Raw genomic sequence first — 13,431 nt, forward strand, 5'->3', positions numbered from 1 at the left:
CAAAATCACAAACCAAAATTTAAATGTCCATTAGGACACTGGTGAAATTTATTGGAAATTGTTTTACACAACGTGGTTGGAAAATTTTTGCTTCGCAATGTCGAATAAAAAAGGAAATTTTTGAGCCAAAGAAGTAGTGTATAAAAATTTGGGGGCGCGCAACAACTGTTGCGGAAAGTTGGTGGGGATTTGCCAACCGTTTGCCGAACCGGCCGCAAAGCGATTTAATCAATGCAAATGACGGGCCGACATAAAGCCTTAATGGAGTTTCCACCGAGGATTTTCTAGCCCCGGCAGCCAGGAACAATCAACCCATCACCATCATTTGGCCAGTGCTCGGACTGTTTTCCCGTGCGATGGTGTGTAAATGATAAATGAGGGACACCGTCGGTGGCTATGGCACCGCGTTCCACTCTTCCGGCCGGAACCAACCCAGCAGCACCACCGTCACCACAACGCACCATTAGGTGCTATTGTCCTTTTTTTGAGCTTCGTGGTCCCCTTCCTTTTTCGCCACCGAAAAGTGGCTCCTTAGCCATCGCAATGACTATTGTTGTGTCCTGGGACCATCTATTGTTGCCACGCCCATCCTTTGAAGTCGTAAGATGAATATGACCTGGCATCCAGGAGTCATCATGTGTCCGTGTATCCATTTCGGTTGAAGTACGTGGATGGCTTCGGGCACGACTTTTATTATCACACCAGCGATATATGCATACTTAAAATGACCCTTGGAATGCATTCTAATAAATAAAATTCATTTGCTGGGGACTTTGATGAGAATTTTCGAATTTTAATTGATAAGTTAACACATGCTCACAAATATTGCTATATTTCATTGGGTAAACAATAAATTTAACAAATAATATATTTAATATATTATATGTTTATATATACATATTTACAATATGTCCAACATAACGGGATGAAACTCAGTAATCGAATCAGGAATAAACTAAAAAAACCCTTTTTTTTATAGATACAAGATACAATGAAGTGTAATTAAATATTTGCAATTTTTTCTTGGGTGAGCCCTTCAAAAAGGATGTCAAGTCAGCTCACAACAAGAAATGTCAAAGGCATAGTCTTAAAATTTCCCTGTGTTGAAAGCGAACTTTAGATTTGGTCGAGGAAGCAGAGCTTATGATGAGATTTCAGCTGTGTCTGTTTCGTCCAAGATTTGCTGCGTATTCTGGTTGCTTTGGCAATGAGAAAGCCTTTTGAGGATTATGGAGCTCCTGCGGCAGGCCCTTTTTGCGGTCGAAAGTTTTGTGCTTGGCCAAAGAGCTTTAAAGTTGCCACAGGATATGGCAAAACAGAGGGAAAAGCAGAATTGGCAGTTGAGTTGCACAGAAAGCTGTGCAAAACAGATCCAAAAACACTTCGACCAACTTGATTTCAAATCAATATTCCAAAAGCGAGAAAGTATCGAAAAGGAATCACTATGAAATTACTCAGTCATTTTCAATCTCTTTAGTTTTTCACTGCCAAGCTGAATTTTAATGGGCATTGTGTCGCAATTTGGCACGTTTCTGCCTCCGTTCGGTAATCAATATGCCAATAATTAAATAGTAATTAATTCGTTTACGCACATCGATGCACAGAAAGCAGCCGCAGCCAATACTATCAATCATATTTACTGCCAAAACATAACGTTGAGCCTGAATTGACAGCTGTGCTGGGGCTACCCATTAGTTACCGGTCACCAAATTGCGCTGCCTCGTAGTTTAATACAGTATTTAATTATTTTATTGATCTTGTTAATCTTGCCTTAATCTTCGCAGCACGCAGCGAATACTTCCGTGGCGGAGAGCACACAGCACCAAATACCGCTTGAGGTGCCGCTAGATGCGTTACTCGGGCACACTGCTGCTGTCCACACTGGACGAGGATCCCATCATCGATGTGCTGGGCGTGGCCAATCAGTATGGATTCCAGGATCTGAAGATGGCCATCTTGAATTATTTGCGCCAGTATCTGGCCTTGGACAATGTCTGCATGATTCTTGATGCGGCGCGTCTCTACAATCTGGAGAAGGTCACCGAAGTGTGCCTAATGTTCATGGATCGCAATGCCGACGACGTGCTCCTGCACGACACCTTCGATAAGCCTATCTAAGGTAGGTTTAAAACCAATTGGTAAAGTTGGCACTAAGAGTATGTAATGCTTGCAGGAATCGCTGGAGGAGGTACTACGACGTGACTGCTTCTTCGACCCCGAGGTGCAGATCTTCTCGGCCGTGTGGAAGTGGATCTGCCGGAGGAGATCTGTCGCGCTGCATCCATGGAGAGCGTCGCGACACTCTGCTGGATGGAGATGTAACCTCCTATGACATGGAGAATGGGTATACGCGTCACTGCATCACGGACTGGAAAGATGTGGGCATTGGGTCGAATTGGGAACGTTCTGCATGATCAATCACATCCGCATGCTGCTCTGGGACAGAGACAGCCGGGCGTACTCCTACTACGAGGTGTCCGGCGACCGGCAGCATTGGGAGCGCGTAGTCGACTACATCGACTACCACTGCCGATCCTGGCAGTACTTGTACTTTGCACCACGAACCGTCAAATTCATTCGACTGGTGGGCACCCACAACAATGGGAACCGGGTAAGTCAGCAGTGATCTCTTCGAATTTTTCCCATTTTGTACCTTTTTCCTTTCCATTAATATATAGGTATTCCATGTGGTGTGTCTGGAAGCCAAGCACACGGCCAAGTTGCAGCGTTTAGTTGAACATTTTGTGGCGCCCAAGACGAACGTGGCCACCGTCGAGATGAGCGCCATTGTGACGGATGGCGTGAGTCGCACCCGCCACGCGCTAATCAACGGCGATTATCTGCACTACGACTGGGACTCGGGTTATACTTGCCACCAATTGCGCAGCGGCGAGCTCGTCGTCCGATGGGCCAACCCTACTATTTGGGTTCAATGAGGCTTTTGCTTTGGGACCTCGATGATCGCACCTACAGCTTCTACATCGAAATGTCGACGAACCGCAAGGATCAAGAGATGATCATGGACCGCCGCAACGACAGCATCCGCTCCTGGCAGAACTTCCTCTTCACTCCGCGTCCAGTGGTCTATATCCGCATTGTGGGCACACGCAACACAGCGAATGAGGTTCGCAGCAGTGCAGCAGCCACAAAACATGTGCGTTAAGCTAATGCTCCCTTGCTTGAATTCACATTCGATAAATGTTATATGGAAACCATTGGGCTTTAACGATTGTTAAATGTTAAGAACGTCATTATTAAATGAAACCGCCTTGATAAATGCGATGTTAAATAAATAAATCTCCACAAATCAGAAATACCAAGTCCATAGCTTCCAGTCGCGGTGAAATATCCAGATGATTGTGCTTGTGGGTGGATGTGGGCGTGGTGTCATTTCCGCTGGCCATCTGCATATGTGTGCGCATCGGTGAATTGTTAACGAGTCTCCACTGTGTGTTCAGATCAAATATAAATTATCACAAAATCTGTTTGCTTTACTGGAATCGGTGCTGAGGACTCCAGAAACCACACACACACCATCATCCATGGTGTGTCAAAGCCATCACTTCCGTTTCCGCTAAGATCCGACAGTATTTTGTACATACATCTGTATGTATGCACATACATCAGTTTTGTGCTCCCACAAAGATCTACTTGGAGTCCTAGACAATTGACCGACTGCATTGATGGGCAGTGACCAACCAACCAGCCGTAAGTAATTAGGAAATTTGCAGAAAATTTGCATTCGCCAAACATGGGTCCTTGCTGCCAGTTTTCAACGTTGGCAACCGCATTATGCACACAAACGAATCTCATTTCCCATCAAACACTTGGCCATGGCCTGTGTGCGCCAGACAAATTTCAGTTAATTATTACACAGCTTGTTCCTAATCCATTTAGTACGAGTATAATAATTCATCTTGCTCGGCCATTGCACACTTGGTATTGGTATTGATGTCTATTTGCCCATTGTCTCTCACAAATTTGCCCACAGCATTCGGTTGTGGGTTTACAAATGATGTCCATTTGCCCAATTGGCAGCTACTGCCTAGGTTTATATTATTTATATAATCATTGATATTATCGTGTTTCTCAAAAAAAAAAAAAAAACAAAAAACTAATGCAATAACAACAAAAACGGAGATATAAAAGTTTTTCATAAATGGTATGTAAAAATAAGTATTTTTAGGATTATCAAATTGAAATTCAGATAGTTTTAAAAGATATACACTTACATTTAAATTTTAGACATTCTTAATAGGAAGGTATTAAGAAAAAAACACAAATAGCTTCTTGATTAATTTAATTACAAAATAAAAAAACCCTTTAACAATCCACTGGTAGATACGATGAATATTTATGTGAACTGGCCATCAGTTACTCACGCTTCCAAATTATAGTACGCACGCATCTGAACTTCCAACGCCCAGGAACAACCATTCGAATTTGATTTACTTTTGCTGCAGCCCAATTCAGTACGCTCATTTGGCCTGACCAGCTCATGGCTACTTACAACTGGGCTTGTAAGAGTTGGCCAACAAAACACGCTCGTAATTAAGCGCTGCCTTGTCCCCGGGGTGCAGTTAACGTTGTGGTGCCATAAATTTGACTTCTGCCTGTGTTCCGATGTCAGTGAATTGGGTTATTTACGGCCGATAGCTGCATTTGTCAGGTGAAAAGGACCAAGAGGTGTGGACTAAGGGCAGCGAGCCCAAGGCGTTTCCATATTCAATTTGGCACACACTTGGGCAAACAAGTTCCCTCTGCGAATTCGAGTTCAATATCAGTTAACATTCTTTTTGAAGTTCTGATAGATTTGCATTATGTAATTTTATTTAATTTTTTATGAAATGTTTAATATTTTTGTATCAATATCCGGGTGCGTTAAGCTATAGAAGCTTTTCGACTCATTTTCCTATGAGAAATTGTTGATTTTAAGCACAGCCAATCCCAATCAGTCCATCGACATGCCACTCCTTTGGCTGCTTTGATATCGCCGGTGGACCACGTTGGAGCCATCAAACTGGGGGACACATGCCACTATCAGCTCTGGTAATTTCGCAATTTTGGCCTGGTTGTTGTGGTGGTAATTTTCCTGCGACGGAGGACTTCACAGCTACGCACTTAAAAGTGAAAAAAAAAATTGAGTTGGACCGGTTTTCCAGCACTATCAACAAGTTTTCCTGTTTTCCGTCTGCAAAGTGCATTCGCCAAGTAAACTCCTTCTCCGCGTCGAAGGAAACGTTACAAGGAAGTGACAGGAGGCTTCCACTATCAACTACATGCAAGCCATAGTGTGAATACAGAGAGAGAAAATTCATGCGGACATCTAAATAAATCTATAGTAATCATAATTTAATGCCCTTTAAACTATTTATTTTTGTTAGAAGTTTTCAGAGGATAATTAATATGCTGATTTTTCACAATACCCACACATGATTTTGTATCCGTCTGACTGTCGACTTGTCCATCGGTCTGGTTGTTACATCGTGAAATATGACAATCTGCCGCGAAGTTGAAACGCAGGTGGAAGGATGTCGAGCTGGAGGACCCCGGCACTCAGGTGTGCACGTTTATGGACACCATAATGGCTGAATCGAGTTGGGCGGAAGGTAACACCCACACGGGGGGCGGCGAAAGGATAAAGACTTACATACATATATACAAGCAGGTGAGAGACGAGCTCATGGAAATATTCATAAGGAAAATATTAAAAATGAATTACCAGGTCTGACAGACGCAAACAAACGCAGACTCTCGGAGAGAAGCCACAAAACTGGGAGCTACCTAAGCCCGGCCATCCTCCAATCTCACCCAGAATTGGCACATGGGATGTAAGGTTCGCATGTATCTACATTACACAACCATTCGTACATATTTAATCATACATATTTATTATATTCACAGCCAGTTAATGTGTGCTTGCTTGGTGTTTTATCTTTAAAAATTGAATATCATTTACAAAATGAAGATTGCTAAAAATGTGTGTGTATTTTCTAAATTTAAAATGCTAACTTTAAACCAATGAAATATCGTTCGTATACCATGAATTTTCAATTAGGCGAACATCAATGATTCCCCCCCACAAAGCAGGAACACGAGCAGGCGCAAATTGAGAAACCCATGCGCGTGAAGTCGGTTAATTTGCCCATCTTCTTCTGGACGCGTTCGTGCACCCGCTGCTCATCCGGCGAAGTATTGTACCATTGTGTACGGCCGTAGTCCGTGTGCCTTCGTTTTGGCGTTCATGCATGAGTAGCCCAGTTCCTTGCTGCCTCATTCGGTTACATTGCACAGTGGACACAAAAGCCAGTTTCGTAGTCAAAATACATCATTCACAGATACTATAAACTGATAACAAGTAACAGATACACATTTAAATAAGTACAATTAAAAATTTTATAATTGATATAATTCGCAGATACTATTAACTGATAACAAGTAAAAGATACCCATTTCAATAAGTACAATTAAAAATGTTGTAATTATTATATTTATATCCCAGTGTTCGAAAAAATACCAATTTCCAAACTCAGTGTGCTCGCTTGCATTTCCGCTTTCCTCTTTTGCCAACTCAATGTCGCCTTTGGGGCTCTTTTGGAGACCGGAAAAAGGCAACATTTTCGATTCGATTCTTTTTGCCAATTGCCCGAGACTGTGTCCTGTCGGCATATGACGAATACGTAACGTACGTGACGGCGACGTTACTCATACGCACCGTGGGTAGCCGCAGACATCTCAGCTCCCACGTTCGCGAAATATTTCGAATTCGGCTCCCTGGGCGATATTTGTTTTTCGCTTTTGCATATTTTGCGGGCAATATGGGTAAAAGGATTTCCGCACTCTGCGACGCCGTCTTCAGTTTGCGGCTTTCGTTTTTTCCCTAGTAGTTCGGCGCACACATTTTCCTCGGCGCCTCGGCAAATCGCTCACGTAAAATATGCATATGCGTTTCCTCGGCGGTTTTGCGCTTTCAAGTGCCTGCAATTCAATTACATTTCGATTGATTTTCATGTTTGGCCCCAAATCGAGGCAAAACCTCTTCAGTCTGTTTTTGGGGCGATTTACGAGCGTGAACCGATATTTTCCATAAGTCATGTCTGCCTCATCCGTTTAATTTAGCCGGAAGTGTTCCAATAGATGCCATATTACAATCGACTTAATATTTTGTTTGGGAACAAGTTTTAATGGAAAAAGCTTCTGATAAATAAATATACATTTTAACTTAGAACAAGACTATCCAACTTGAGTTTGTTCCTATGACAGTTTCTTTTGGCGTTCAATTAGTCAATAAAATTCGTCGGCAATCACATCTTTCGATTTTGTTATGGCACATCGTGCGACAGTTAAAATGAAAAGCTGAAATCAGTGGAACCCCGAAAAAGCTGAAAAAGCCACGGAAATTGTACAGATACACAGATACGCAGATACACCAGCAAATGTACAAACAGATCTGTATACATACATTTATATATATATATATATATATAGCTACTCACTTATGTTGTCCTTCGCAGATTGCTCCCTTTAAGCAAATAAAAAAGTTGGCACCACGCCGAAAACAAATAAAATTAAATGGGAAATCGAAAATCCACAGTGAGCCAAAGGCAAATCTATAAAAGAAATTAAAAGAAATTCGAATATTTAAAGTATATTTATAAATGCAGTGTTTATCCATATAATCAAACCACAAAGGCCCTATGAGAAAGCCTATGTAATTTATGCTGAATGAATTTATGTATTTTAATCAATTTACCTCGCTGTGGCAGTGAAATATCGTAGATTTGTCCAACGGAATTGATGCTTCAATTATCCGAATGACGCTGGCGCATGTTTAATGGGCTTTCGAAGAATAAATAGCAAGCATTCACAAGACAAACGCCTCTGCATATCCATGCTCATTATCGGAATCAATTACAATTTCAGATGTATCGTTAGCACGCCCAATGCCATGTCAGCACATCCACGGGATTCGGAAAGAGTCCTCCAAAATACGCACACGGGACCCATACACCTCCGAAATGATCCAACATCAATCCCAATCCCAATGTATACTCATTTACGTACCTTGTGCCATGGTTTGTCTTTTCTTGGTCGGCGAATGGGGATTACTGCATCCCATCACCCTTGGGTGAAACATTTGACGAGCATGTGGAGCCAGGTAGTTTGCATCCTGCACACATTCATATAGAAAGACAATATGAGCGTATGCATATACAATCGGTTTATAGATACCCAATGTATGTATACTCGATGTATCTTTTAATTCCCATTTATATTTCTATTTAGTATGATAGAAATTTTCACATTTCATTTGCTTGAAATATTTAAAATTCATAAATACGTGTCTCTGCTATGGAATAATATGGAACAATCATAAAGTTCGAAAAGTGCGTCTTTTGCCGAAAAGGGCGATTCAAAACTCAACAGAAAAAAATGTGAAAGGAAGCTGCAGCTGACAGTCAAAGGACTCGGAAGGGCAGATGGGAGGTCATAAGATTATTTTTACTAGTGAGCCGATGACCGTAAAAATGAACGCCCGCAGCAGGAGCGGCGAATCTGCGGTCGAGCGTACTCGCTCATGCGGAGAAGAGGACATCCTGCAAAGGGAACTGGAGTTCCATGTCCCGGTTGTCCACCAATTTGCTTTGTTGTCGCAGCCCGTCTGCCGTTTTATGAACTGCGAACTTGTCATCCGCCTTCGCCCTTTTATTTCAGAACCTTCCCTCATTTTGGCGTCGGAATGGGCTTAACTTCCCGGCGATGATATGAACGAGGCTGGGATCATAAAATTTTTATGGCTGCTTTGGATTGCACGGCGGTATCGCCTCGAGTGTCATATATTGTTGAACACTTGAAATTAATGCGCCATTGACACCTCAAAAAGACGCCGGAAATTACAAAATTTAACACTTTATGTATGACTGGGGCATGTATATACATACGTGCACCCATGTTTGATATACATAAAACAAGCACATTCAATTTTGTACGGTTTAAGTTTTTCTTATCGGTTTCTGGAATGTAGACACTGCCACCGCCATGGAAAACCAGACGTCACATCTGATCCCTGCCACTTTGCTTCAACACTCGGTTCGCAAAGTCCAGGCTATCGATCTTATCCGTTCCGTGGACATCTTGAAAGTCTGGACAAGTCTCGGCGAAGGTTTCCGGGATACGCTGGCCATGATTTCCTATAAGTAAATCAATTCGATATAAACAAATGTACTGCTTATAGGCTCTCAGAAATTCCAAATACGAATCTACACACTTACATTCAAAATTAAATGTATCTCAGTGAAATTCACTGGCGATGAGAATAAAATGTAATCGAGCCTCGCAGATTTCATCTACCTGCCAGAGGATATATGCATGTATGTACATATTGATGTATGTACATATGCACATTTATATGGTTATAAAATGGCGACTGAAGGCGGGACGAGGCTGCTTTTCACCTCTGAATTTAATGAGCTCTCACGGCACGTGATTATTAGGCGAACGGTCGTACGTGTGGGATTCTTTACCCAAAGTTACCATCCCATCCCGGTTACAGGTGCTGACAATTTCCCAACTTCACGGATCCGCGGCTGGAAAAGTGTTTTTCCTTCGCCGCACTCACATCCACGTGGGCGCTATGCCGGTAGTCGTAGTTTCTCCAGCAATCCACACACATCTTCACATATTCCAAATTTTTTTCCTGCTCCTTTTAAGGCGAAACATAAACAATTTTTCGCGACGCTGAAAAACTTTTAACTCGCTCTGTCCGTAGATTTTGCACACGTGCTGCTGCTTCGCGCACCACCACCTACGAAAATATATGTACGTACATACATAACATCAAGACGGGAAAATGTATGCAGAGTTGCCTTGCTGCAGCGTGTCATTTGAGATGCTTGAGGGCAATGAACAGGATGAAAAAATACTCGTAGCTTTAAACTAAATGAGAAATTGTCAATCTTAAGCAAGTCTTGTCTTTCCAGTTATGAATATTTGCTTTTCCCCTAATGATATTTGAGCTTAAAACAACATATATGTGCTAAGTTTTCATATGTCCGTCTTGAAATAACGTGTTAGGTCATTATAAACCCTTTTAAGCACATTTGTTTTCGAAATTTATTAAATAACTACATCACTCCCGGACGGAAATAAGTGTCGCCGCCGACACGATCAGTTTATTATAAATTATAGTTCAAGAGATTAAATTCACTTAAATCTTGAATAAGTTATTGCATTTTAAATTTGGCACATAACGCATGTTAAGATCCTTAGTGCCTTCGTCTCGGCTTATACGACTTGTGGCTATGTTTTCCGTCTCCAATATTTTCATGCGCAATGGCGAGCTCGGTTTGCGAATTGATCACTGCGGTCAGTTCATCGACGATCTCGTCCAGGGTGAGCGGGTGTCCATTGGCCACCATAATGGCCAGGATGAGGGGCGCCAAGATGTCGTTGTGGCAGCCGTCCATTGTGCTTCCTTCGCCGGCAGTATTTGAAAATTAAAAAAAAAAAATACAACACGCCAGAGCTCAATTTGGAATATTCGATCTTGGTGCCCGTGCAAATTTATGACATCTCGGCTGACATGACCATCGGGGACTACTTTGAAAATACATACATACATATGTACATATGCATGTATATGTGCACACAGCTTGTCGGGTTTTCCAGTGGAGTTGTGCAGTTGCTGGGTGGGGGGAATTTCAATTGGAAAAGTGTCACTTGTCAGTTGGTCACTGTCCATTCTGTTTCATTCATTCATTCCATTCTGTTGCTGCCCTCGACATCCATGCTGAGCATTTTTGGTTGCGATACATCAATACGCCAGAATGATATGGTTCACGGCGTTGTGGGTGGGCTTGCAGATATGTATATTTCGTATGAAAGTCGGAAACTTGCTCAGTTGACAATAAGAAAACGAGACTTTTAGATAACCGTTACTCCGCTGGGAGTGTGAACGAAAAATGTTAATATATTTTGGAATATCGGTAAAAAAATAATAATATGTGAAAAAATTGAAAAGTGTGGGCGTGACGGTTTTGGTTGGTTTGTCGACGTTAGAGTGGGCGTGGTAAATTTTTTTTTCTGTAAAAACGATAAACTTGTAAATTTCTAGTCTGATATAAATATAAAAAAAAAAATCCATATGTGGAGTTGGCAGTTTTGGGCAAATTTATAGAAATGTACAAGACTAACAAAAATATGAAAAAATATCAAAAGAATTTGCAAAACCTTTATGCGGTCGAAACCGATTTCTTCTGCCTTTTACATACTTTTCAACGACATTTAATGCAATGTTTCAAGCGAACTACGTTGTTTTTGTTTTGTGAAAAAGCATACATAAATTTGAAAAGAAGTTGATGTGTTTCCACATAACACATTGTTCACACTAGCATTTTGGAATACACTTTTGTAGCTAGAATATGAGTAAGTGCTGCTTTTAAAAATGTAGTACATACGCCTTATCATCAATAAAATATGCAAATTGGGAGATATTTTTTAGATGTGTGTGTTCAGATTAGTGATGTGATTCTATACGACGAATCGGTATTAAAATCTTGTTTTTCCATCTCCAAGGCTTCACTTTGTGAATTTCTAACGAATCGATCGGATCGGAGGGACATAAAAAAAAAAACCAAATGTGAGTTACATATTTTTATAAGAGCAATCGAAATACGACATTCAAAATAAGTAGTCAATAGGTAAAGCTTACTATTACCAAAGACATTAAAATGTTCTAGTTAGAATATTATAGTATTTCAGTGTCTTTGCTCTTACTCATACTATGTAAGCACGTGCAATCTATATAATAGTTACTGATTTTTTTTAAGATCATGAGGAGAAGTTGTCCCAGGGAAATGAATTGCAATGGAACACTGCTCCCAACTGCAGATGTCTTCGAACAGTACTTCATTGCCACCAAGGGGTGCTTGACTGAGATCACAAGGTTCAAAATGCTGGAGGCTTATCTAAACCATAATGGGTACAATAAGGCATCTTCTGGAAAATCTTCTTGTGAATGCGGCAGTCAAGAAGAGAAGAACGATGACTTGGAGTCATCATCTGTGCCCATCACAGAAGATTCAAATGGTTTGAGGATCAAACATCAAAAATACAAAAAAAATCTATTGAGCCATATAAATTTCCTTAAAATTAGTCCCCGTGATTTTTACCATGTAGTCGGCCAGTCTGCTTTGTTGAGCTACCAGGAAAAATACGAATATTTCTGCTTAATCAATACAAGACTTCATCCAAAAGAATTTCGTTGAGTATGTACATTTCATTTTAAATAAAGCTTTACCTTTGACCTTGTAAAGAAAGCGTTTCATTCGGATCGGATACTTTACTCTGCTATTTAAGCTTCTACTTATGCTGATACTAAAACTTAATAAAACGACTGAGAATGCTGCTGAATTTTATGCTGCTATGTAGCGCCAATTTGAGGTCACATGAAGCGAGTTTCCACTTATCAACTGCAACACTAACAAAAGGGGCGAAAATCAACAAAAAATTGTGCTCATTATAAATGTCATCAGGCATTATTTTGTCCATCAACTCGTCGCAGTTGTCGCGTGGCACATTCTTTATGGCTTTTTGCCGGAGTTGGTCCGGTCCGGAGTTGGCGGCTCAACTGGGCGGCCATGTTGAGAGCCATTTATAATGAAAGGAAATACGATGAAACAGGAAATTGAAACCGGACTGGCGTGTTAATGAGAATGCGATGCCAGGCCGCTCGTCTCCTTAGCGGCCAGTTCTTAATTTTCGCCTGGGGGACGTCCATTCTCTTTTAACAGCCTCCCCCCAACTGCCAGTGGATGGATTGTCGTGGCTGTTTACGCCGTGAAATTGGGCAATTACTTTTAATGGCCAATGTAACCGTTAACGCAGTTATGATGATGTCCAAAAATTACGGGCCCTTGACTTTACTTCTTAGAGCTGCTGCAAATATTTCATCTAAATATTAGAGTTAAAATTAATCAACTAGCATTGGAGACCGCAAAACCAAAATATGCTTTGATTACGGCGCATTAAATAAACAAATTCAATTTTATTTTGCAGTCTAATTTAACCGGTAAATGTGGCTTCCTTATTAATGCCACATTCTAACCTATAACTTCCATTCTAAGCATTTTTCGCAGAAAATACTCGTGGATACTTCGTGGAAGCAAAAAAAAAAAAAAAATAATTAAAAAAAAACCAAGAATATTAAAACTTGGTGGTATCGCTTCCTATTTGTATTTCATTAAAATTTAAGCGAAACTCAATGGACTGCAAATGCACGAAATTGGATTGGCAGTTGCCCACAGCAAGGACGATGCTGCTCGTCGCCAATTTCCGGATCCTTCGGGAGTTCCTTTCTTTTGGCCTTAAAGTATCTGAAAATAAATACCAGGGAAGAGGACAATAAGACTGAATTGGCAAAAGTACTCCGTG

The 13,431-nt window shown here is 41.1% G+C and overlaps 1 protein-coding gene and 1 pseudogene across 1 annotated transcript; one reads left to right on the forward strand and one right to left on the reverse strand.

Moving 5' to 3' along the window:
- Positions 1-374: 374 nt before the first annotated feature.
- Positions 375-3,314, forward strand: LOC6605355 (annotated as a pseudogene).
- Positions 3,315-10,099: 6,785 nt separating this feature from the next.
- Positions 10,100-10,698, reverse strand: LOC6605357. The gene has a single exon (XM_032720216.1). It carries the CDS (start codon positions 10,464-10,466, stop codon positions 10,266-10,268), a length of 201 nt encoding a protein of 66 aa, XP_032576107.1. The 5' UTR covers positions 10,467-10,698; the 3' UTR covers positions 10,100-10,265.
- Positions 10,699-13,431: the final 2,733 nt, after the last annotated feature.

This window comes from Drosophila sechellia, chromosome 3L, assembly GCF_004382195.2.
Source record: "Drosophila sechellia strain sech25 chromosome 3L, ASM438219v1, whole genome shotgun sequence".
Lineage (NCBI taxonomy): Eukaryota > Metazoa > Arthropoda > Insecta > Diptera > Drosophilidae > Drosophila > Drosophila sechellia.